Raw genomic sequence first — 25,223 nt, 5'->3', positions numbered from 1 at the left:
GTCATTAAAACGACATCTTTTCTCGTAATAACAAGATATGTTGTTAAAATATCATCTTTTCTCGTAATGAGATGTTATGTCAGAAAAGTTACATTTTCTCATAATAACGAGATATGCCGTAAAAACTACATAATTTCTCATAATAACGAGACGTTATGTCATTAAAACGGCATTTTTCACGTAATAAGATGTTATGTCGTTAAAATACCATCTTTTCTCATAATGAGATGTTAATACCATCTTTTCTCGTAATAAGATATGTCGTAAAAATGACAAATTTTCTCATAATAATGAGATATGTAGTAAAAACAACGTAATTTCTCATAATAACGAGACGTTATGTCAATAAAACGGCATTTTTTCTCGTAGTAACAAGATATGTCATTAAAATACCATGTTTTCTCGTAATGAGATGTTATGTCGGAAAAATGTCATTTTCTCTTAATAACAAGATGTTATGTCATAAAAAACAACATATTTTCTGGTAATAACGAGATGTTATGTTGTAAAACTACATAATTTCACATAATAACGAGACGTTATGTCATTAAAACGGCGTTTTTCTCGTAATAACAAGATATGTCGTTAAAATACCATCTTTTCTCATAATGAGATGTTATGTCGGAAAAATGACACATTTTCTCATAATAACAATATGTTGTAAAAACTACATAATTTCTCATAATAACGAGACGTTATGTCATTAAAATACCATCTTTTCTCGTAATGAGATGTTATGTCGTAAAAATGTCATTTTCTCTTAATAACAAGATGTTATGTCATAAAAAACAACATATTTTCTGGTAATAATGAGATATGTTGTAAAAACTACATAATTTCACATAATAACGAGACGTTATGTCATTAAAACGGCATTTTTCTCGTAATAAGATGTTATGTCGTAAAAATGACACATTTTCTCATAATAACGAGATGTTGTAAAAACTACAATTTCTCATAATAACGAGACGTTATGTCATTAAAATACTATCTTTTCTCGTAATGAGATGTTATGTCGTAAAAATGTCATTTTCTCTTAACAAGATGTTATGTCATAAAAACAACATATTTTCTGGTAATAAGGAGATATGTTGTAAAAACTACATAATTTCTCATAATAACGAGATGTTATGTCATTAAAATACCATCTTTTCTCGTAATGAGATGTTATGTCGGAAAAATGACATTTTCTCATAATAACAAGATGTTATGTCATAAAAACAACATATTTTCTGGTAATAATGAGATGTTATGTTATTAAAACGGCATATTTTCTGGTAATAATGAGATGTTATGTTGTTAACTATATAATTTATCATAATAACGAGATGTTATGTCATTAAAACGTCATCTTTTCTCGTAATAACAAGATATGTCATTAAAATACCATCTTTTCTCGTAATGAGATGTTATGTCGGAAAAATGACATTTTCTCATAATAACAAGATGTTATGTCATAAAAACAACATATTTTCTGGTAATAATGAGATGTTATGTTGTTAACTATATAATTTCTCATAATAACGAGACGTTATGTCATTAAAATGACACCTTTTCTTGTAATATGTCGTAAAAATGAATTTTCTCATAATAACGGGATATGTCATAAAAAACAACATTTTCTGGTAATAACAAGATGTTATATCCTACAAATGACATTTTCTCATAATAACAAGATGTTATGTTATTAAAATGCCATCTTTTCTCAAAACGAGATATGTCGTAAAAACATCTTTTCTCGTACAAGATGTTATGTCATAAAAATGACATCTCTTAATAATTACACAAACAAACAAATAAATAAAGCATCAAAGACTAAGATGAATTGTTAGGTATCACAACATTATAACGTACAGTATGAAAATGGATATTCATTTATACATTACATTTAACAGTGTTATTCAATTATTAGCATTTTAAAGATTAACTGTAAATGACGGCAAGGTAATCTAAATGTAAAAAAGGGTAAAAGAGCATGCACAATTAAATTTCCTATCCATGTTGCTGTATCAAAAAAGGTTTGACATATTGATCCCCAATAACTGAAATGATGCTGATCATGCATCCCTATTTCTTTTTATACAACTCCAATTTTAAAGAATATGGATATTCCTCCAGTGGTGCAGCATAAATACATTTACAGGAATTACAATCATGCAAATCAGATACTGACTGTTAGTTCTCATGCCAATCCAACACAGACACACATTAACTGTTATGGCAACAGAAACCGTGTACACGCCCAACATGAGATCATCATGCCATTGTATGTACACAAGTCATCACGGCACCTCCGTTACTGCAGGCTGATGCACGAACAACTCCAACAAAGAACATCACACAAACTAGTCGCTACTTAAGGAATTTTTAGTATAAAGTGTGATTTTTGTGACTATTCCGTAGTAGACTAAATAGGTCCAGTAGAGTACATTACACGGTATCACTCGAACCTGGGCAACTTGAGTGGCATTTTATTGATTTATAATAAAGGGTTTTTACTGTTACACTATTTTTAAGTGTCCTTGTTACAGTGTAATTATACATTTAAGTACTAAGTAATATTGATTAATGTACTTACTATAAGTTTAGGGTTAGTTGCATGTAATTATGCATCATCTACCGTTATTACTACAGTAACAAGGACACTAAAATAACATTTTAACCATTTTAGTTAACGATAAAAACCCTGGCTTGAATGGCTTACATTTTCTCTTCCAGGTCCAGCAGCTCCCATGAATGGGAATATTAATGAAAATCTATAGTATCTTACAAATACGTGGTGCTAGAAGAGGCACAAAACTGGATTTAATGATGGTGATGACAGGCACAATGACTCTGTTATTATGACACTTCTGGATGTCTCAACGTTAGTGGCTCTTTTATACAGAGCATCCAACAATCATCCTCTTTTCAGCACCTTGTTGAGCCCAAGTTGTCAAATACACACTGGCAGCATGTTTGTGTCCAGCTCGAGAGCTCTGGACTGAAGCCCACAGATAAACGGGCTGCCTTCCCGTCGCTGACGCGCCTGCCAAAGCCACAGCGCGGGATCCGACCCTGAACCCTGCACATTACAGAGTCAGGTGCTCGGATGGGAAAAGCCGATGCAAAACCACGTTTGAGAGCCAAAGAACATCTTGTTTATTCCATCACCGCTCTGTGTATCTCTGTGGTCATGAGACGTCTAATACTGCAGGAATGAATGTGTCGTGGTTTATAATGGATTCCTCTATTATCAAGGTCAGTCAAGCTGTGGTTTGGCAAACAGACACATAGTCGTGAGTTTCAGTCCTTACTAGACTGGCAGGGACTGTTTTAGATCGATTTTTATTTTATTGTATCATTACAGAATACACACACACACACATTACAGTATATATAGATTTAGTTTAGTCAAACATCTCAACATGAAATCAGCAAATTTTTCCAAGACCAAATAACCAAAGCTACTCTGTCCAGTCAGAATTCCTGAACTACTTTTTTCATCTGGCAATCAAACACACCAGAGAATAATCACTCAAAATCATGCATTTAGCAATCGTTTTGTTTCGCATTTAGCGGTCTTTCTAGTCAGACAGAGTATTGCGACATTGGAAATGAAAGCGTGAGAAACTCTCTTACCTCGTAGTGTGTGTTTGTTGGGCCATTGAAACCACGGTAAGAGCAGCAGGAACAGAAGGTAGACTAAAGAGAGAGCGTTGTAGCGAAAGATGCAGGCTGTAGAGAAAAAGAGAGATATGATCAGTTTGTTATTCATACTAGATAGTCAACACTGTGTTACATAAAGTAGTCTAAGGATATGGCATAAGTTACCGCTGGAAAAAACAGCTTCTGATGGTTTTACATGACTATTAAATTGCTGACGTGACGGGTCATTTTTTTGTCCAAAGGCGTTAATAATAATAAAAAACATCCATATGACATCCAAAGTATGTAAGATAGTATAACTAGATCTCTTTTATTGAATCTAAAAGGTTTTAATTATATTTTGCTACATATAAAGGTATTTTAAAGATTTTGAAGTGTCATTCGGTTTAACCGTCCAAACGCCAATACAGCCATTTCATTCGTGATTAAAATATCTTAAAATGTAATAGATGTATATATTTTTTATTCTGGCATGATTTTATAATATCATATATCAACATAGTGCAAAATGGCGTTAAAATTATGTGTTGAAGTCGTTACTTTGTTATGAGAAAAAATGTCTGGAAAAATGAATTTCATTGATGTCATTCGGAGTAACCAATATAAAGGACCATTTGGATCAAGTCATGTGGTCAATATCATGTGACAGGATGTGACATCATTCAGACACCTGCAAGGGACCACATGGTCGTGAAGCAAAGTAACTAACTCTCTCTTAACTATCTGATAAATTCATGTTTTCACTCGATCATACGCATGTCCTGAAACATCAGGTCATTCAGTGCAACCGCTATAAAACATTGAAAATGTTGTAATATTTGTCCTAAATATAAAATGTTTGTCCTTTTTTCTTGTTAGCTCGCTAGATATCAGCCTGTTCGCATTGTTTGAAAATATCGTCATTCGGTAAAACCGAAATTTTTGAAAACCGAGTTTTTTGGTGACAAATTTTGTCCATTTTGTAAAAAATGACAAAATCAGTGTTAATTGATTATGAAAACCTCATAATCACATTGTTAACACTTAATAAAACTTCAAAATTAATTATATCTCCATTATGTGTTTTTACACTTAAAAACCTTCAACAAGGACCATTTTAATTGATTAAACTAGTAATTTATAGCTGGTTCAAGCTGGTTTCCCAAAGTCCCTCATGCTATCTTAACCAACAAACCACCTTAAAATGTCACAATACAGTACTTCAAGTGAAATGGAAGAATGATCTGGTGGGACGTCATTTCGAACAAAATCAGGCCAAGTTCGTTTGGTGTTTGTTTCGGGAGTTTCCGGAAAAGATGCATTTCCCAAAGCTAACTATGGTCGCAAGTTCCATCGTTACCAACAGACAAACAGAGGTCAATGAGTTGGCTAACAATGGTTTTGGAAAAGCACCCCAGGCTGGGAAAAACACCTCTGAACTATCATTGGTCCATGGTGATGATGTAATGAGTGGGTGTGGCTCTGTGGCTCCGCCTTCTTTGATGAATCTTCTCCGGACAGAATTTCTTCTGTTTAATCCGTTGAGGTCAGGCTTTCATTCTTCCCTAAAAGCTCAAACTTAACATCCAAATCAGCCAAATAAGTGAGTGTTGTAAAATGCAGTCTACTGTTGCTAAACAACGGGATGTGTTTGACATTAAACTGCATTATTAAAAGTGCATTAAAGAGGACCTACATTGGGTGTGAGCAAAAACACGCCGTTTTTGTGTGTGTCCCTTTAAATGCAAATGAGCTGCTGCTCCCCGCCCACTTTCCAGAAGAGGGTGGAGCTTTAACAGCTCAACAACAACAAAGCTTGAGAATCTCACGCAGCCAAAATGAGGAAAGTGTTCAGCCTTACATTGTTCAAACCGGAGTCGACACTGATGGAGAGACTCAGGAAGAAGTTACAACTTTCAGACGTTTCTGAATGCTTAGTGGATAAATTGATGTAGTTGCTGTGGAGTTGATTCAACTCATCCACTAGCATGTGCCGTCATGTTCATCTTTTGTGTTGAATTGACCCTCGTTTGTGAAGCAGTCCGGCGTAAAATGACGGCATGACAACAACAGTATTTGCATAAACACAGTGTCTTAAGTAAACATACACATTTAAGAAAGAAAGCACGTCTGTATCAGTATATTGGATCCGTGCAGCTCTTAAAGTGACAGCAACTGTCACAGAATATACTTTGCGCTTTACACCCCTAGTATGAATAGAGGTGAATAGAGGTTAGAACATCTTGGTCTACCTGGTTAGCGCCAGTCGAACACTTAAACTACTGGAGATCCATGGTCTAAACAGGCATGTAAACATGGCATGACACAATACAATCTTTATCTACACATTTCAATGGCCGGGACCACAAACAAAAGACAGAAGAGACATGATAAAATGCTGATCTGACAGATTTTGGCTGGTTCTAGATTTTGTGTTTTTTGACAATTCCCAAAATCTCTACACAATCTGTTTGATGTAAGCTCTTTGATAAAGCTGATCAAGCACTCTTGAAGCTTTGTGATTGCTCTTATTGAGGTCCATGTGCAAAGCATTCAGGCTCTTTGAGGGTTTGCCAAGACATACAGGAGTTCCCTGCCTCCTGCTGCGACTAGAAAAGGAAGCCTTTCCCTGACTCGCATTTTCCATACCATCCTAACAACACCTCAGATCCTCCAAAACACATTTGCTGCACCTCAATCTCTGATTCACGCACATAACTGACGGCTTTGTTGGAGAAGTCTGTCTCTGGCTGCTGGCCATAAAGTTTCACAGGCCTGAAGGCTGCGGAGCTGAAACTACCATTGCGGCGCAGGAACAAAGACGTACAGTGTTCTGAGCTCGGCTCACATTGCCTCATGACTTCACCAGAAAAACAGCCTATTAATGCAGGGAAACTGTGATGGAAATCCCAGAGGTGAACGTGCAGAGCGGGTTTCTTTGATAGCCCAGAGTGTTCATTTGGAGGGATCTAGTTTTGATAAAAGCTGCTGAGAGATGAAAGCATGATCGTGATGGAGTCACCTGAGGCTCGGCTGTGTGTTTTCACTGAAACAGCAGCAACTGTGATCTAATAGAAACACAGCAGGCGCAGGGAAAACACTAATAAAAAACGGCGTATGGCTTATTTTTCCAACCTCTCTGGTTTCAGTAACCGCACGTTGCGGCAGAGATAACTTTGTTGATGCACTCAAAATATATTTCGGCCTATGATTTGAATTGGATAAAAAAAACGTCCATTTATTTGGATTACAGAGTTTCAACATAAACAAACCAACTAATTTAATGTGACGTACATATTAGTCAGTCAAACATAAATTAAACAGCTAAAAAACAGATTTGATAACAGTTAATATGAGGTCATGCATTCACAATTATTGTAATACAATTTGGAAAAAATATGAAAATAGTTCTAGATTATACTACAGGACATTTAAAGACAACTTATTTTATGCATATTAAATCTCTTTCAGTTACAGTATGTTGTGGTGTTACAGCATATGAATTAATAAATGAACATGGAAGTAGATCTACATGAACATTATCATTTAAATTAATAGAAGGAAGTAAAACTATACTTATTTGCATTTTGCAATAATATGTAGCTGCCTGATTAGTGGTTTTGCTTTTTGTTTTTTGATAGAGCCCAAGTAAATAAATAAAAACAGCGTCATTCTGTTCGATGTGACATCTAAAAGTAAAGATATTTACAGTTTTTATCAACTATGAAATATAATTTAAAAGCAAAACACACCATTAAGGACAACCAGTGGACTGTTGTGAGATAGAGGGGGGGAAACATATTATTGTCTTTGCATGAATGCAGGGAGTGATTTGTGAAAAAAAAAACAGGGGGGGGGGGTGTTTTGAAAAGTTTTTTTTTTTTTTTTTTAAATGACAAATAATTCTTAATTTCTGATAGAAATGCAAAATCAATCAGTAGTTATTTATAGAATAACGAGACACAAACATTCAATCGTGTTTATTTTTCATTTATTTTTGATCACAGTGCATACACATATATAATTTTAGTCCCAAAGTGCGCACATTTGGAGAAATACACGTTTACCTCAGATTTCATTCGATAGTATAGCTGGGCCGTACGCAGGGTTTCATAATTACCGAGGTCAGAAAATGTAGTTTTCCTTGTTAAGGCCAACAAATTGGATAACAATAGCTTTAAAACCACGTCAACAAATACATACATGCATGCACAGTTTTGAGGCAGCTTTAATCGCATGTTTGGTAATTTCATGACTTAACTTACAACAGAACAACGGCGGTCATTGCTAGTAGTTTCTTTTTTTAATTATTTAAGTAATTATGCAGCACGCGCCGGCGCATTTGCGCATGGAATTGCGCGCCACGAGCACAGAATAACGGCTGATTGGACAGTCATGTTAATTTTTCTGAGTTTCACTGACATAACCTGACAACATCTCTTCTGACTGCAGTTCACTGTTGTTCAACTGAAGCTCACTCGTCGTCACCTGCACCTTTTCCGCCCATTTGACTTGCGCCTGGCGCTGAGACGAAGTCGGAATGCACGTCTGAAAAGAGACAGTTCTATATAAATGCAGTGTTTAAAAAAAAAAATAATTTTTATTTTTGGTACTTTATATGCTCAGTTGGTGGTTTGTGGAGTAGCATTACCCGGGGGGATATTTATTTATCCCCACCGGGGAAAAAAATAATTCAGCAGAGGCAGGGATACATAGACCAGAAGGGGGGGAATCCCCCCATCCCCCCCTACAAATCGCACCCTGCATGAATGCAGGAATAATTGGCGACATGCTGCTTATACTATGTATGTTACCATACATTGAGGCATTGTTCAGATGTTGTTTTTCAAGACATTTGTCAGGTTTTTGTCTTTAAAACGCTCGTGTAAAACTAATTTCTCTTAATCTCATCCCACGCCTCCATTGCTAATTAGGCAACTATTGTAACTGTTGGCGTTCCGTACTCTTATTATTATTATTCTTCAGTTTCTTCTTCCGCTCTTGAAGTCTATGGCAGCCCATAGAACCGCTTGCGGCAAAGTTGTGAAATTTGGCAAACAGTTAGAGGACAGTCTGACCTTTGTCCATAGCAAATTTGGAGTCTCTAACTCAATCCCTCGAGCGCCACCAGCTGTCCAAAGTTATGTTTATGTTAAGAACTTTTGAACCGTAAGGGTTAGAAACAAAATTCAAGACGAATCGATTGCACCCTATGATGTCATTTTCCTTCATGAAAATTTTTCCGCCATTTTGAATTTTCTGAAAAACGAACTCCTCCTAGGCCGTTACTCCGATTTTCATGAAAATTGAACCAGATCATCTTCAGACCATGCCGACAAAAAGTTATGGAATTCAAGTCGATTCCTCAAAACGTTTTCGAAAAACACGTGAACGAATTGTACGTAGTGCTTGCGAAAATAGACGTAAGGCTGTATCTCCGCAACGCTTTATCGTATTCAGACCAAACTTGGTACATGTCATCACAAGCATGACCTGAGGCATCATGCAGTGTTTCGGTGCAGCGCCACCTACTGGTGCAGAGATATGAAAAATGGCTATTTTTGCTTATAACTTCTGATGGGTTTGTCCAAAAAAATTTGGTCTTGTTGGATTCAGGGCATCATTCAGAGTCGAATGATTTCAAATTTTCCCATATCGGCCATTTTGGCCATCGGCCATTTTGAATTTTGTGCTAAAATGCTGTATTTTACGAAAGCATTAGCGTATCTTTACGAAACTCGGTATGGGTCATCAGCACAATGCCCTGAAGGAGTCTGAGAAGTTTTGGACCGGCGCCACCTTGTGGTCAAAAGTTATAACAAAATTTACAAAAATGCTAATAACTTTTGACTGTATTAACCGATTGTAATGAAACTGGTCTCAGTAGATTCCTTGGGTCATGCTGAGAACAGAGATATCAAATTTGCCATAGTCGGCTGAACTTCCTGTCCGCCATATTGTTTTTCTTTAAAAAACTACTTTTTTGAACTCCTAGACCGTTGCTCCGATTTTCACCAAAATCGAAGCGTATCATCTTCAGACCATGCCGAGAAAAAAGTTATGGATTTCAAGTCGATACGTCAAACTGTTTTCGTATATAGGAGCAATGAATTTGAGGCATGATGCAAAACCCACTCTTGAAGCTGTATCTCTGCAATGCTTTGACATTTTGACACCAAACTTTGCAAGTGTCATTGTCACCTCACTCTGACCATACCACATTTGGTGACAGCGCCATCTATTGGTGGAATGTGATTAACCAGTAAATACTCATTTTTTGATCATTTTTCAGCTCTTTTGCCTTAAATGATCTCAATAGGTCTTTAATTACTCACTGTTGCAGGTGGTCTGATGCTCAAAGCCATGTTGGCTGGCTTATTGTGCCGCTTTTGTGCTTGGCCCCGTAATTGCTGCTTGCAGCTATATTTCCAAAATGTCATTTTTAGGTCAAGTAATGGAGTCTGTTTGCGCTCTCAACAGCATTCGGTGCAGCGTCTCGACTAATAGCGAAACTAAGTTAACTGCTTCAAAAACAGCGACGTTACTACATTGATGCTGAGAAATCTCATGTAGATTTTCAGATGCAAAACTATTTTACTTATAAAGTCACAGGGACAGAGCTGACAAGTTTCTGTGTCTGTGATGAATGTGTGCATTATGGGAGAGAGAGAGAGAGCGCTTTCCATATGACTCGGACTCGAACCCGGGTTCGCTGGCATGGGAGGCAGGCCCTCTAACAAGGAGGCTAAAGACCACAGTCTCTATCGTCAGTCGCTAGAGTGTCTCTTGAGATCAGGGGAGCGAGGTTTACATGCACCAGTATATACATAGATAATAAAAGGTCATTTTATTGGAAATAGTGTGTATTTTTTTGTCCTATTGTTTGTTCTATTTATTTGCTTTTATTGGGTTTTGGTTCTTTTGCTGTTGTAGCAGCAAGGACCTTTGAAATAACTGAAAATATTTGCCCTGAAAAATCATTGCACGCCTTAGAACGTTCGTCAACCAATCAAAATCATGCATTCACAAGCACCCCCCCCCCCCCCCCCCATGATGTCATTAGATTATTATGATGTAATGACATCACTAGTTTTAATATGTCCTATATCTATAAAAGATGTGATGTTTCACTTTCCATCAGTCTCTGTTCAAAAATACACTAATAAAATGTATATATAATACATGCATAATTGCATCGACACACACACAAACACAAAATCAGATTACAGAGAAACGCCATCCAGAATCCTCCTCGTCCTTGTTTTTGTCTGCGCAGTAGATTTGTGTCGTCTCCTCTCTGTTTGAATCTGGCTGCCGTCACTTTCACCCTTTTACAGACTCACAGTTTTTCCATTGCTTACTCTATTTCCAGATACACATTCACACAGCTGTTCACTTCTTTAAAAGACTCACTTTCATTTTCCACATCTTTAAATAAATCAACGATGGCAAGTGCAGAATACCGGTTTTGAAATAAACAAAAACACTTATAGTATTTATTAAAAGACTCATTTACACGGATGAAATTACAGTTTTCATCAACATGAGAGGGTCTCAATAAACGTCCAAAGAGGCACAAGATGATTATACAACACTAAAAACACTTCAAAATCAAGATGTGAATATACAATGTACTACTTATTTCATTTAAAACATCTTGAGTCTGCCCCCATTATGCTATTTTAAAGGCTCTTAGATTTGTTTTGGAGTCTGCTTCAACAGGTTTACATGCATCCAAGGTCAAATGGTGCTGAATATTGTCATGGACAATGTGAGACCAAGAAGTCAAAAAAGGGTTACCCGTGACACTGAACTCCATTAAGTCGTCTGAGTTATGAAAGAGCAACCTCAGAGCAATCAAATGTTCCTGCAGGATGGTAAACTCGTACGAGAGGGTCGGGCTGTACTGGGACGTGTGTGTTTACAGTTACACCTCTGAGTGTGTCTGCTGTCCTGCGCCGAACTGCTTCATGACGCTGGACGGCTGCAGGAAATTATGGTAATTTGGGTCCTGGAAAAACCAACAGCCACACCACAGGACTGGGATCATGGCATACCTGCTTTACAAAACATGCATACCGCAGTTAAAAAAAGCCTCAGACATCAGTGCAGACACACTGCCCTAGTAAAGCCCGGTCCTCTCGACAACCGTCTATAAACCTTCAGTTCATCATAAAGGTGCTCATTTTGCTCATATAGGGCTTTTTACTTTGGTCGTTCTGTTTCAATGCAGCTGAATGATTACTTTTAATGTGGCAACAATCCACTACAATTTACTATCCACTTATGAAACAGATAAAAACATTATTATTTTGAAAATATGTATTTTTAACACTACTTTGTTACATGTCATTCAGAGCCACAGATCATACAATGTGCTTCGGGCACCATTTCAGTTACTATAAATTAAAATAATAAAAAAGAATTCAATACAATAAAATAAAATAATAAAATTAAAATAATATAAAATAAGATAAAATTACATTAAATTAAAATGAATAAAAATAAAATATAAAAATAAATTAAATTAAATAATAAAAAAAGATTAAATTAAGATAAATTAAATTAAAATAAATAAAAACATGTTCATAAAATTGTATTAATAAATATTATTTCTATTAAAAAGTAGCCCTAACATTATGGGAACATTATAATAATTGTCTGTCAAAGACAAACCCTGTCTGGAAAGAAGTAATAATAAATGCGGTTATAGTCTGTTTTAATTTCTCTGGATTGTGTTTTAATTTTTTTTATTAATTTTTAATCATTTTTACTTGAAATTTAAAAATAATAGTGCACCAAAAATAAATGCATTTTATTCATTCAGAAATTTAATGTTGTCTTGTTTAAATTTTTCTGGATTCAGTATTGTATGATTTAATACAAATTTATTATCAAAAATGGTGACAATTAAATGAAAGACATAAAACAACAATCTTTAAAAATGCAAATTAAATTTCAAGTTCACTTACATTATTCTGCTTCAGATGTTTGTTTTTTATTCCTTTTCTTTCTACAGGTTATCTTAATGTTTTGGGTTTTTTTTTTTGTCTTTTTTTATTTTAGTTTTTGTATAACATTATAATATCATGCAATAACATGCATATTTTTACTTTTTTTTATTTAAAGAATAAACCAAACCAATGTATATTTGACATTTGAGGCTTAATGCTATAAAAGCAATAAAAGTTTTTCAGGAAGAGTGTTTTCAGCTTGTTTATGTTAATATAAAAAAATGGCATGTAGTCGCTTCAAACTATAGCATAAAGCTATTCAAAATATAATTCAATGTAAACTGTGATAATCATAATTAATAATCGCAATTACAATCTCAAGGGAATAATCGTGTCATAATCGTGCAGCCCTATTTTATAAGCTTACGTTAAACCGGATCCGTTTGCAACAGGTGTATGCAAGGCTTAAATAAAGGTGACAAGTTCACAAAACAATCTGCGCTAAAATCCACCAAACAAACTCTTAAGATCAGACTGAATGATCAGGGAAATCCTTCAAATCCCCACAGTGAAACACATCCGACACTTTTGTTATCAAGACAGTCTCAGCAAATGAAGTTTTTCCATATCCCACAAAACCACAATCAAACTTTGTGGAAGCGGTGTTATTCGATAACATGGGAAACACCATGTCACAGTGGTTTGAGGTTTAAGCACAGCTGCTCTCATAACTGTGAATCCAAACGGATCCGCTTCAGCTGGGACTGAACCTTCAGGTCCGATCACAGACGGATCCAGTCAATGCGATCTGCCTAAAATCAACATTAAACGCTCTGATTTTCCATTCATCACACAATAAGAGTTTGTATCGCAGTCAGGAGGAGGTCATGTTCACACAGGGAAAGATTCATTAGAGTATTTGCTCGGATACGTCTGTGTAATGGGAAAATACGCTCAAGCATACAGAATATGAAAAACTCTGTAAACACTTTTTCTCCAGCCAACCAATCTGAACACAAAACTGTCTGAGCAGATCAGCCTTACCAGCCAATTTCATATAAACACGACACACATGTGCGTCCTGCCCTCATGACGACCACACGAGAGGCCGTTACAAAAGACGGAGCACACAAAATGGAAAAAAGGAAACAGGAAAAATAGAGGACGCAAAGCCAACTGTATGATACTCTGAATACAAGATGTTTGGACATGGGCGGCCTGACGTAGTAACTAGAGCTGCCACAGCTGGACGTACCTCTGACCTCACTGTACCGGTATGTGTGTGTGTGTGTGTGTGTGTGTGTGTGTGTGTGTGTGTGTGTGTGTGAGAGAGAGAGAGAAAGAGGGAGAGCATCAGTAGTCAAGTTGGGAAGATCTTTGACTTTTTTTCTTGATAATACAATTTAATCTGTAACCCCAGTTGACACAAAATGTGAGCCACTTTATTTGATAAAGTCAACCAAAGCTGATTGGAAAAATGTACCTGTGGCGTCTCTTGTACATTTTGTGACAGTTTCAAAGTGAAATGTGCAGGGAGTATGGCATAAATCATAATCACAATTATTTTGAAATCATGATTATTTAACACAATTATTGGTTTCAAAGACTTATTTCATGATATGAGTCATTTTAAATATCAGTGAAATTTATTGATACTTCAGCAAAAACTAATATTAGGTTAAATAATGTCAGTAAAGGTCCTCAAAACAGTTACAGAACAAAGAAATTGATTACACACAAAATGAAGGAAGATAACAGTGGCATTTACATTCATAATAGCCTACAGAAAATGTAAAATAACACTGTATACATTAAATATAGACTAATCCTTATTCAAACGTTATTCAGTCAAGAGCGGTGAGTGATTTTATCTTAATCTTTTGTTGATTAACATTAATGTCCGCAGCAGGTTTATTAGGCTGCTGTCACTTTAATAACAATAAGAAGAGAGTAGAATGGAGGCCTATGGTTGCTAAGGGATGGAAAGTTTCCGGTAAATTTTTGGAAAATTAATTGGAAATTTTGGAAAATTTACATAAATTTATATTATTTATATAAAATGTATCATATAAAAAAAATAAAAAAAAATAAAAAAAAAAAACATTTTGTTTGGTGATAACATGAAATAACAGTTATTTATTTTTCTCATTCATTTAATTCTAATTTAATAATATGCAAAATAAATATATTTTATTGCAGCAATTGTTATGTGTTATTTATTTTAGTGTCACATGATCCTTCAGAAATCATTCTAATATGCTGCTGAATATTTTTTTGGAAACTGTAATACTATTTTCAGGATTCATTGATGAAAAAAAGTAAAAAAAAAAAAAAAAAGAAAAAAAAAAGCATTTATTCAAAATGCAAACCTGTTCTTTAAATTTTTATTCATCAAAGAATAATGAAAAAAGTTGCTGAAAATGCTGAAAATTCAGCTTGGATCAATGGAATAAATTATATTTTAATGTATATTAAAATAGAAAAAAAAAACATTTTAAATTGCAGTTATATTTCACAATATTATGTATTTTAGATCAAATGTGCATGTTATGGACTGGGGGAATGTACAATGCATGCAGGGGGTGTGGCCTCAATAGCCCAATAGCTCAATAGTCATGTGATGTGTGACTGTGATTGAGGAATGTCAAGGTAAAAATTCAACTGAAACTGATCTGGTTGTTTTAACTAAAATTATGCTGCAATTTTGCGAATTCCCTGTTTATTCCCATTAATTCCCATATATTCCTGCTAATTCCCATATATTCTTGTTAATTCCATTACATTCCCAATAATTCCCATATATTCTCATTAATTCCCATGTATGCCCATGGAAAGTTTCCAGCTTTGAAAATTCCCGGAATTTTGCAACCCTATGGAGGCCACATTTGACACTCTTTCATTCTTTCCTTGAAAACAAAAACAATAAAAAAAATATATACTGGTCATTTTCCCCATGCAGTTACAAACTATAGTGTTAGTGCACTAGCTTTAAAAAAAAAAAAAAAAAAGTTTCCCCTCACATACAGCCATTGAATCGCTTCTGAAGATCTGCAGTCATATAGTTACATACTGGAAGAAGGAAATATCATAGAATCACAATGGGTGTGCAGAGAGTGAAAAGCACATGATCCACCACCTGATATAGTCGAATGCAGCAGTCAGTCAGGAGCACATGCTAGAAATCAACACTCAAGCGACCTGTTGACCTCTCATAATATAACGACTGTCAGTGTGAACACCCCTTAAGACTCAAGTATTTATTAGGGATTTAAATAACCAACCCTGGTATCTGATTGCAGAGTATGAGCTTTAGACGGGTGACCCACAAATCACCAATAGCATATTGAACACGAAAGCAGCAAGAGCTTTCTCAAAGCCGCAATCAGATTGGCTGTCTTGTCGGGATGCACAGCTGTATATCAGGAAAAGCTGTGTTTACCAATTCTCAAACTGTTACAATAGTCAGGGTAACCCCATATTTATTTTAGACAGGAATGTACAGAAGAGGATTAGGGCCAAGCAATAATAAAAAAATAAAACCATCTTGAGATTAAAGTCGTTAAATTTCGAGAAAAAATTTAGATAAAATGTTGAGAATAAACTCGTTAAATTATAAGAAAAAAAGTAGTTACATTTCCAGAAAAAAATTGAGATAAAATGTTGAGAATAAACTCATTAAATTACGAGAAAAAAGTCATTAAATTATGAGAATTTAACAACATTTTTCTCATAATTTAACAAATTTGTTCTCGTAATTTAACAAGTTTATTCTCAACATTTTATCTTGACTTTTTCTCAAAATTTAACATTTGTCTCATAACTTAACGAATTTGTTCTCTTAATTTAACTACTTTTTTCTCTTAATTTCTCATTAAATTACGAAAAAAAAAGTCGTTAAATTATGAGAATTTAATGACATTTTTCTCATAATTTTACAAATATGTTCTCCTAATTTAACGTGTTTATGCTCAACATTTTATCTCGACTTTTTTCTTGAAATTTAACAACTTTTTTCTCGTAATTTAATGACTTTATTCTCAACATTTTATCTCGACTTTTCTCGAAATTAAACAATTTTTTTTCTCGCAATTTCACAAGTCTATTTTCAACATTTTACTTCGACTTTTTTCTCGAAATTTAACGACTTTAATTTCGAGATGGTTTTATTTTTTTATTATTGCTTGGCCCCAATCCTCTTCCGTAGGAATGAAAATGAGGCTGTGAGAGACTGAAGTACACACACACACACACACAAACTTTCAGTAGACAAAAACTCCACAAAACATTTTCGCAAGGTGTGAGATGTGAAAATGACGTGATCTAGAACCTTCTTATAGTGTGTGCCATTGGAAAAAATAATTTTCTTCTGCGTTAAATTAAATTTACTTCAATTGAAATTGAAACGCAAACTGGTGTGATGTCAGTTCGAACAAAATCAGGCCAAAACATAGTTCGTTTCAGGAGTTTGAAACAGCTTGTCAAAGTGAATTTTCTAGAAAAGTTTGCTCCGGCTGGTAAACACCTCTGAACTACCATTGGTCCAAGGTGATGATGTAACAGATGGGTGTGGCTCTAAGGCTCCGCCTTCTTGAGCTGGTTCATGGCAAAAATAAGCTTCAAATGGACCAGATTTTATGGAAGTACGTCTCTAACAATCAATGACACATTGGTTGCACTTTTTAATGGCTTCAGTAGAAACAATCAAACACTTTTTGAGAAAGTTTAGTACTGCAAGAAATGTTAAATGTTCCATCCAGACAGTGAATAATTAAATCTCGCTCAGCGAGTTTGGAGCAGCATGCATGCGTGAATGAGAGCTCGAGTGTGATCTGCTTCCAGCAGTGAAGATCCCAGAGAATAACTCTCAATATCTGGCATTACTACTGAGAGTTGTGCTGTTTCTCTCTTTGATTCAGAAACACACTCCCACAGAACCATCATGCATTTGTTAAAAACATTAGAGGAAAGAATTCCTCATCTGAAAGACAAAACTCCACATTGCACAAGCTGGTCACCAGAGAAAATCCTAAAAAAAAACACGGTTTCCTGATCTTCAGCAGTGGAGTCTTTTTCTTAGATCAGAATGAGCCTTTCGTTAGTAGTGCTTGATTAGGCAAGCAGCTCTATTACTAATAAAGCTCAAAGTTACGGTTAGGGCTTTATTAATCTGTTTGTGCTTCAAACCTCACATTATGCAGCTTGTTGGTGAGATTAAGTCATTGGAATTATGATTTTTACTTAAAACAAGCAAAAAATTCCCACAGACTTGCACTGATTTCAGCAAAGCGAAAAAACTTGAACCATAGAATCCAGTCATAAAAACTGAAAATTTACAGAACAACACAGAATGTCAAAAGTAGGTCTGTACAATGAATCAAATCATGATTAATTTCAGTGAAAACTAAAGCTTAGAGCTGCTCTGAGAGTCACTTCATTTCATTACAGAAAACTATCGCCATATTGTATACAAACAAACTCAAAGGTGCTCACGACAACCCGTCAAAATAAAAGCTTGGTTTAACTTGAAGAAATTATGACAGAAATATATTACTATTATACAGTAGAGTGTATTTCAAGTAATAATAATACAGTAAATTAAAACACACAGAAAATCAAAGGTCTTCATTACAACCTGCCAAAATAAAAGTTCGGCTTAACTTGAAGAAATTATGACAGAAATATAGAACTACTGGATGGAAGAGTGTACTTCTTAAAGTAATAATAATAATACAATTATTAAAACTTTATTTTTTAAAGAATATCACAATGTGTCTTCACTGTTTTAATTTTAAAAATAATCAGTAAAAATTATTGATTTTTTCGTCAAAGTTTTAAGAGATTGTTGTTAAATTGTATGTTTTATTATTTAAAATAATTAGACATGCTTTTCAACTACTAAAATTTAATTTACATATTAAAACAGAATTAATAACTGTCACGTTGTGTGGCTGTGTCATGGAAGTGCCCTACGAAAGAGTAATCAAATGAAACAGTCTTTAATATTCATAGAGAACACAAACAATATCGGACAAATGAAACTAAGGGCTTATTTACTCAGAGAAGGAATCAAAAGAGAAACAAAACAGCTGTGTAAAATCCAGAACTATGGAAACTAATTAAACAGGGAAATTAACTCGGAACTAAGGAGAAAAGGAACAGAGCAAACCAAGAAAACAAAATTAAAACAGAACATAACAAAGCATACATGTTACAGCAATCACCCAAAGTACCCTAGCAACCAAATAGCAATGTTTCAGAACATCTTGCCAACTGCATACAAATGCCCTAGTAACCACGTAAAACACTCTTAACAACCTTGTGATTACAAGTTAATATTGCTAATCAGTAAAGAAGATATGCTATTACTTAGAAAAAATACAGATCTCACAGAAATAATAGGTGAAATAGTTCATTTTTAATTAGATTTAGCTATTTTTATATATACTTTGCAAATCTAACTAGGGGAATAAATTATTGTCAGATGTCTGAAACTGAAACAGCACTATGGGGTAATTTGATTATTTTGTTTATTGGGTGTAATAGAATAGATTAACACGCTTTAAAAAAAAAAAAAAAAAAACATTATTTTTCACATACTATACATTATTGCAGCACCTCTATTCCCAGTCTGTCTGAAATGCTCTGATTGAGCTCTGGTTTCTACAAAGCCCCGCCCCCAAAAGCCCAGAGTGCTCTGATTGGCCAGCCTAACAGGTGCGTTGTGATTGGCCAATCACCTCAAGCGTGTGTCGGAAATGTAACGTCGCTTGTAAAGCAACTATAAACACAAACAGATAATAATGTCATCAGATTTACCGCATCAGTTCGAGCCGGAGTCTGAAATCAGATTGATCAGAATCAATTCACTGAAGCCTCGTCTTCTCTCTTTGCGAATTTCTTTGGGTGGCATCACGCTAATATTACACATTGTGAAGTAGACGTTTGCAGAAGTAATATCTGGACTCGAATTTTCTCTGTTAGACAGAATAAATCCCTTTTGTGGGAGACTATGAGCTTTGTAACTTTGCAGATCTCATAAACAGATGCATCACACACTGAAAGAAAAGGAAAACATTAAAAAGCATCATATGATCCTGCCATCTGAGCGGAAACATGAAACAACAGCCCACAAATCATCAACTATCACGACCTCCGTTCCAGGCATACTCTGAAACTCTAACTGTCTCTTGGCAAGAGTGGATGCCAGCCTTTCTGAAACTTTTTTTCAGTCTATAATTAGCATGTTAACACTCTGTAGGCACAGACACTCTCTGCATACTTCCTCTGAAAACTTCCCCTAGACAGAAGCAGGGTTATAAAATTGTGATAGTAAGACATTACATACAACAAAGTGATTTCACAAGAATGATCAAATCTTAGACGCAGTCATGGCGATTCATAAACTGAAACTTTGTCATATGCCTCATTTACTGTGTCAACCAGTTTTTAACAAACACCTGGCACAGATCAGATGCGTGTGCATTTTCTGCTATTGTAGGTCATGACAGATAGGTCTGAAATTTTGTGAATCAATGGCAATTCCTTAGTTAGGGTTATGGAGTGAATATGTGAGCAGTATGACAGCAGTTGCATGTAAACGATAATATCAAGAGATTAATTTCATATTTATTTAAATCGTTCGTTTTCTTATTATTATTCTTCCACATGAGTCTATGGCAGCCCATAGAACCGTATGGTAAAAAGTTATGAAATTTGGCACACAGATAGAGGATAGTCTGAAATGATACCATAGCAAATTTGGAGTCTCTATCTCAAACCCTCTAGCGCCACCAACAGTTCAAAGATTCACTCTCATGTTTATGCTCATAATTTTTGATGCACAAGTCCTAGAAACAAAATTATTTTTCTTCTGATTCCATGCTGATTTGAATGCACCCTATGATCATTTCAATCATGGAAATTTTTCCACCATTTTGAATTTTTTTAAAAACCTACTTTTTCGAACTCCTCCTAGAGCGTTTGTCCAATTCAATTTGGTATGTAGCATCTACTCACACTCCAGGCAAAACGTTATTAAAAGATTTGGTGTATTGACACCAAACTTGGTATATGTCATTACAGGCATGACTTGAGGGTACATGCACGGTATCGTCACAGCGCCACCTACTGGTGCCGATATAGGAAAAAATGATATTTTTGCTTATAGCTTTTGAATGCCTTGTGTCCTAAAATCATGAGGATGGTCTGATTAAATTCCTTGAGGCATGCTGAGTTGACTGATATCCAATTTTCAATTTTGTCTTAAAATGCCATTTAGAATTTTGTCTTAAAATGCTGTTTTTTTAGGAACGCATAAAGTATTGTTACGAAACTTGGTATGATTTATCAAGGCCATGTTCTAGAGGACCTGTCAAATGTTAGGTCAGATATAATGATATTTATAAAAATGCTTATAACGTGAAAAATTCATCTTATATCATTAGATCTGTTGGCTTATGCAGAGTCCTACGATACCAAATTTGTCATATTCTACCAGACTTACTGTCCGCCTTATTGAATTTTATTCAAAACGTACTTTTTCGAACACCTTTACAAAATTTGTCCAATTTTTACGAAATTTAGTATGTTGCATCTACAGACACTCATGAAAAAAGTTATTAAAAAATTTCTGATAGACCCAACCGTTGTTTTATACTGCATCAACAAATTTGACTGCAAGCATACCAAAATGTATATGCGGCTGTATTTTTGCAAAAAAATGGTGTATTGACTTGGTACATGTCATCACAGGCATGACTTGAGGGTGCATGCAGAGTTTCATCATAGCGCCACCTACTGCTCAGAAGTTATAAACCATGTTATTATGTTATAAATGCTTTAACTGATGCGATTTAATCAGCTTTATCCTAACCTCATGATCACAGATGTCCACAAATATTTCCTTTTCTGCCCATATTCAGCTTGACCGTGTAATTGCTGCTTGTAGCTATATATATATATATATATATATATATATATATATTTTTTTTTTTTTCTCTAGTTTCAGAAATGTTGAAGACTCACAATTTTGACTTGTTCTTGTTAAAAAAAAAATTAAAGGTTTGAAGGCAAAACCACTATAATATTTATGTATATGCATTTGAATTTCTCTAACCCTAATCTGGTGCAAAGCATCTCTTTTCTGGTGAGACTTTTTTTTTTTCATGGTCCCTGACAAAAAAATAAAATAAATTAATAATAAATACTCATCATACTTTCTCCTCGTGTTCCACAGAATGCGCAAATAATGACAACATTTTGCTAGAAAAATAAAAAATACTGTTCCTTTAATTTAAGCACAGTGGGGTATGTGATATGTGAATGTGAGTCGTATTTGACGCCACCCAGACATGACAACATATCTAAACAAGTCTTGCCATGTGGAGTTTAGAGATAACACACCCGCACCATTACAACAGAGGAAACCGTCTCATTTTTACTTCTGTCTTCTGAACCCATGCTGATCTGTCTTGCTCACTTTCTCTGTAGTGTTCATGTACACCCAATCTGACACACCAGTGCAGACAAACACCCGGCCAGCCGTGTCAAAGGGCAGTGTGGGGGATGGAGGGGGGTGGACAATCTACCATCAGCCCAAATTCTTTGGCTTATGCAGCACAATGAAGCAATTTTCCATTAAATGCTTTATAACAAAAGATCCTAGCCTTCTCTTCCTTACTCTAATCAAATGCCGTTGTATACCAGGTCTGATCGCTAAACACATTCTGTAGGAAGTGAAAGTAAAAACCAAAGGGCTTGTTGATGCAAGCGTGAGGAATTTTATAGCGAATCCTACACGCTCAGTGGTGTGCTGCGTTGTACCCGTTTGTTTACGCAGAACTGTCAAATGCAGTTTTCCAGGGCTGCCAAATAGTCTAGGTATATCTAAATGTTAACTGAAGTAATTTTAAATGCTAAAATGTATGTTGCAAATATATCTTCTTCATTGGATAGACACAGAGCAGAGAGAGAGGAATGTCTCAAAACAGTTTTCTGTTTGTTTGAGCATGATACAACAAAACTGAGTGGGTGATATGACCAAAATCTTATTTCACAATGAGTAATTTCAGTAATTTTATTTCACCACATGCATTTAGGAACAGCAGCAATGTAGACATAAAGTGTAAAGTCACAGAGCGAACTGGTCACCAAGTGTAAAAGTCACCAACGCTCTGCTGATTCCACAGCAGAAGAGTTTCAAACTTCCAGTGGCATTAATATCAGCACAAAAGTTATGAAATTTGGCACACAGATAGAGGCCAGTCTGATCTGTCACCATAGCAAATTTGGAGTCTCTAACCCAAACCCTTTAGCGCCACCAACTGTCCAAACTTATATTTATGCTAATAACTTTTAAACAGTAAGGTTCAGAAAAATGTTCCTCTGATTCCTTGGATCAAGACGATTCGATTGCACCCTATGACGCCATTTTCCGTCACTATAATTTTTCTGACATTTTGAATTTTCCAAAAAAACTACTTTTTTTGTACTTTTTCTAATAGGCCGATTTTCACGAAAATTGAACCAGATCTTCTTCAGACCATGCCGACAAAAAGTTGTGGAATTCAAGTTGATTTGTCAAACCGTTTTGTGCGAAAACATTTTAGTTAGCGCTTGCAAAAAAAGCGCAAGGCTCAATCTCCTCAATGCTTTATCGCATTCAGACCAAACTTGGTCCATGTTATCACAAGCATGAATTGTTTCGGCACAACGCCAACTACTGGTATGGATATCCAAAAAAATTGTTATTTTTGCTTATAACTTCTGAACAGTTTGTCCAAAAATGTGTTAGATTGAGTGTCATGCCAAGTCAAATGATATCCAATTTTCCCATATTGGATATTTTTAGGCATCAGCCATTATGAATTTCGTAGTAAAATGCATGAACGTATCATTACGAAACTCAGTATGAGTCATTGACACGATGCCTTGAAGGAGTCTGAGAAGTTTCAGACCAGCGCCACCTAGTGGTGAAAAAATATTTACATGCTTATAACTTTGGATGTGGTCAACTTAATTTCATGGGAGTCATCTACTTGGATTCCTGAATCCTTGCCGAGTCCAACAATACCAAACATGCTAGGTTTTGCCTCATTGTTAGAGCAACATTTGCAAATATCTTAGAAACCGTTGTAACTGTAACTCCTAAATGAAATGAGATATTTTCACCAAATTTGACAAGCTTATGTATGGGAGCACTCTGAGGACACACATACAGAGGTGGGACTGCGCCACTTGGTCACGCTATATTTGAACATAAAATTTGGCTCTAACCACAGTACTGTTGGTCTGATTGAACTGTTGGTCTGCTGCTAGTTTCCTTGTTTGCTTCCGTTATGGTCCCTTAATTGCTGCTTGCAGCTATATTTTTATATGTTTCTGTAATGGTTAATCCACACCAGTATGTGTAAGCTCTTTAGTTACAGTAGTGTTTCTAATGCAAAAATATAATGATTGTTGTGATTTAATGGATTCAAAGATAGATCGCACAAAAGTTTAATCAAAAGCAAGTCTTTGGGAACAACTAGAAACTATTTGGAAGTCAATAACAATGGAGACTGTGGAAAAGTACATAAAAACAATGCCAGAACGAATGCAAGCTGTTATCAAGGCCAAAGAAGGCCATATCAAATAAAAATAAAATACATCTTTACTTTTTTTTTTGTTATTATGTGTGAACAAAGACTATTTAGTTGTTTCAGTTTGTTATTTGCCAAGTAATTTAGTTTTAAATAAGTTTTTGACAGATTCCTAAAATATTTGTGTTTTCTCTATTATGGCAGGTGGTCTAATAAATTTGTTAAGCACTGTATATATATAAAAGGATAACAATTCTTGATACCAATATCACAGATACCACATAGCATAAGAAAGGTAAAACATTCCCAAGCAAACAGTTGGTAATAAAATACTTAAAATCTACTGTCACCGCCCCTTCATTATACACCATGTGAGCCTGTAAACCCTCGTCAAGAGGTAAATTGGTGACACCATGACAGGTGCAGACCTGTAACATAATTTGTCAGAGTCGGCCTCAGTATAACCCTGCTCCTCTGGCACGGTCCACATTTATCCGTTACCGGTCTGATGCTGCCACAGCGGGAAGCTAAATTCCTCTTTAATGGCCACAACCCACAAACAGGATAATGTTTCACTGCTACTTCAGCAATAAAACTGGAAGGACAGCCTGAGCTACAAGATTTGTCTTCATATGTTTGATTTGAGACTTTACGGTATCAACCTCTGGATTATCTCATTAAATCTCTATCTCTAGCAGCAAAATGGTGGTTTCTCCATTCAGTAGAGGATTCCCTCATATTTAAATGTTTTAAAAGTAGTTCTTTCTTACATTCATCGAAAAACATGCAATATTATATTATATTACAGGATTCATGTGAATGAAAAACCTCCAGGTTTCATGATGGTATATTCATCAATCATTTTTGTCATGATGAAATCTGGAGTGGGAAGTGAGAACATATTTCAAATGAAACTTTGGCAAGATTACATACAGTACTGGCCATTTTAAGACTCATGTAGACGTTTGGGCTGTGCTGGTTTCTCGTCATCCCATATTAAACTTTTACAAAGCAGAGCAGACCAACCACTTCCAAAAACAGCGCAAATACCTTTTAAAGTCTC

General features: G+C 35.3%; 1 protein-coding gene across 2 annotated transcripts in view; it reads right to left on the bottom strand.

The window, feature by feature from the left end:
- The window catches only part of piezo1 (piezo type mechanosensitive ion channel component 1 (Er blood group)), a 100,097-nt gene that overhangs the window by 64,432 nt on the left and 10,442 nt on the right, over window positions 1-25,223 (bottom strand). Inside the window, exon 2 of one of the 2 annotated variants that reach the window (XM_067400236.1) lies at window positions 3,622-3,717. In XM_067400236.1, the coding sequence (XP_067256337.1) occupies window positions 3,622-3,717 (96 nt within the window). Of the gene's footprint in view, window positions 1-3,621; window positions 3,718-25,223 lie in introns of those variants that run through there. The other variant, XM_067400238.1, reaches the window with a different exon arrangement.

This window comes from Chanodichthys erythropterus, chromosome 11 (assembly GCF_024489055.1).
Source record: "Chanodichthys erythropterus isolate Z2021 chromosome 11, ASM2448905v1, whole genome shotgun sequence".
Taxonomy (NCBI): domain Eukaryota; kingdom Metazoa; phylum Chordata; class Actinopteri; order Cypriniformes; family Xenocyprididae; genus Chanodichthys; species Chanodichthys erythropterus.
The sequence above is the reverse complement of the archived record's forward strand: the minus strand, read 5'-3'. Positions and strand labels throughout refer to the sequence as shown.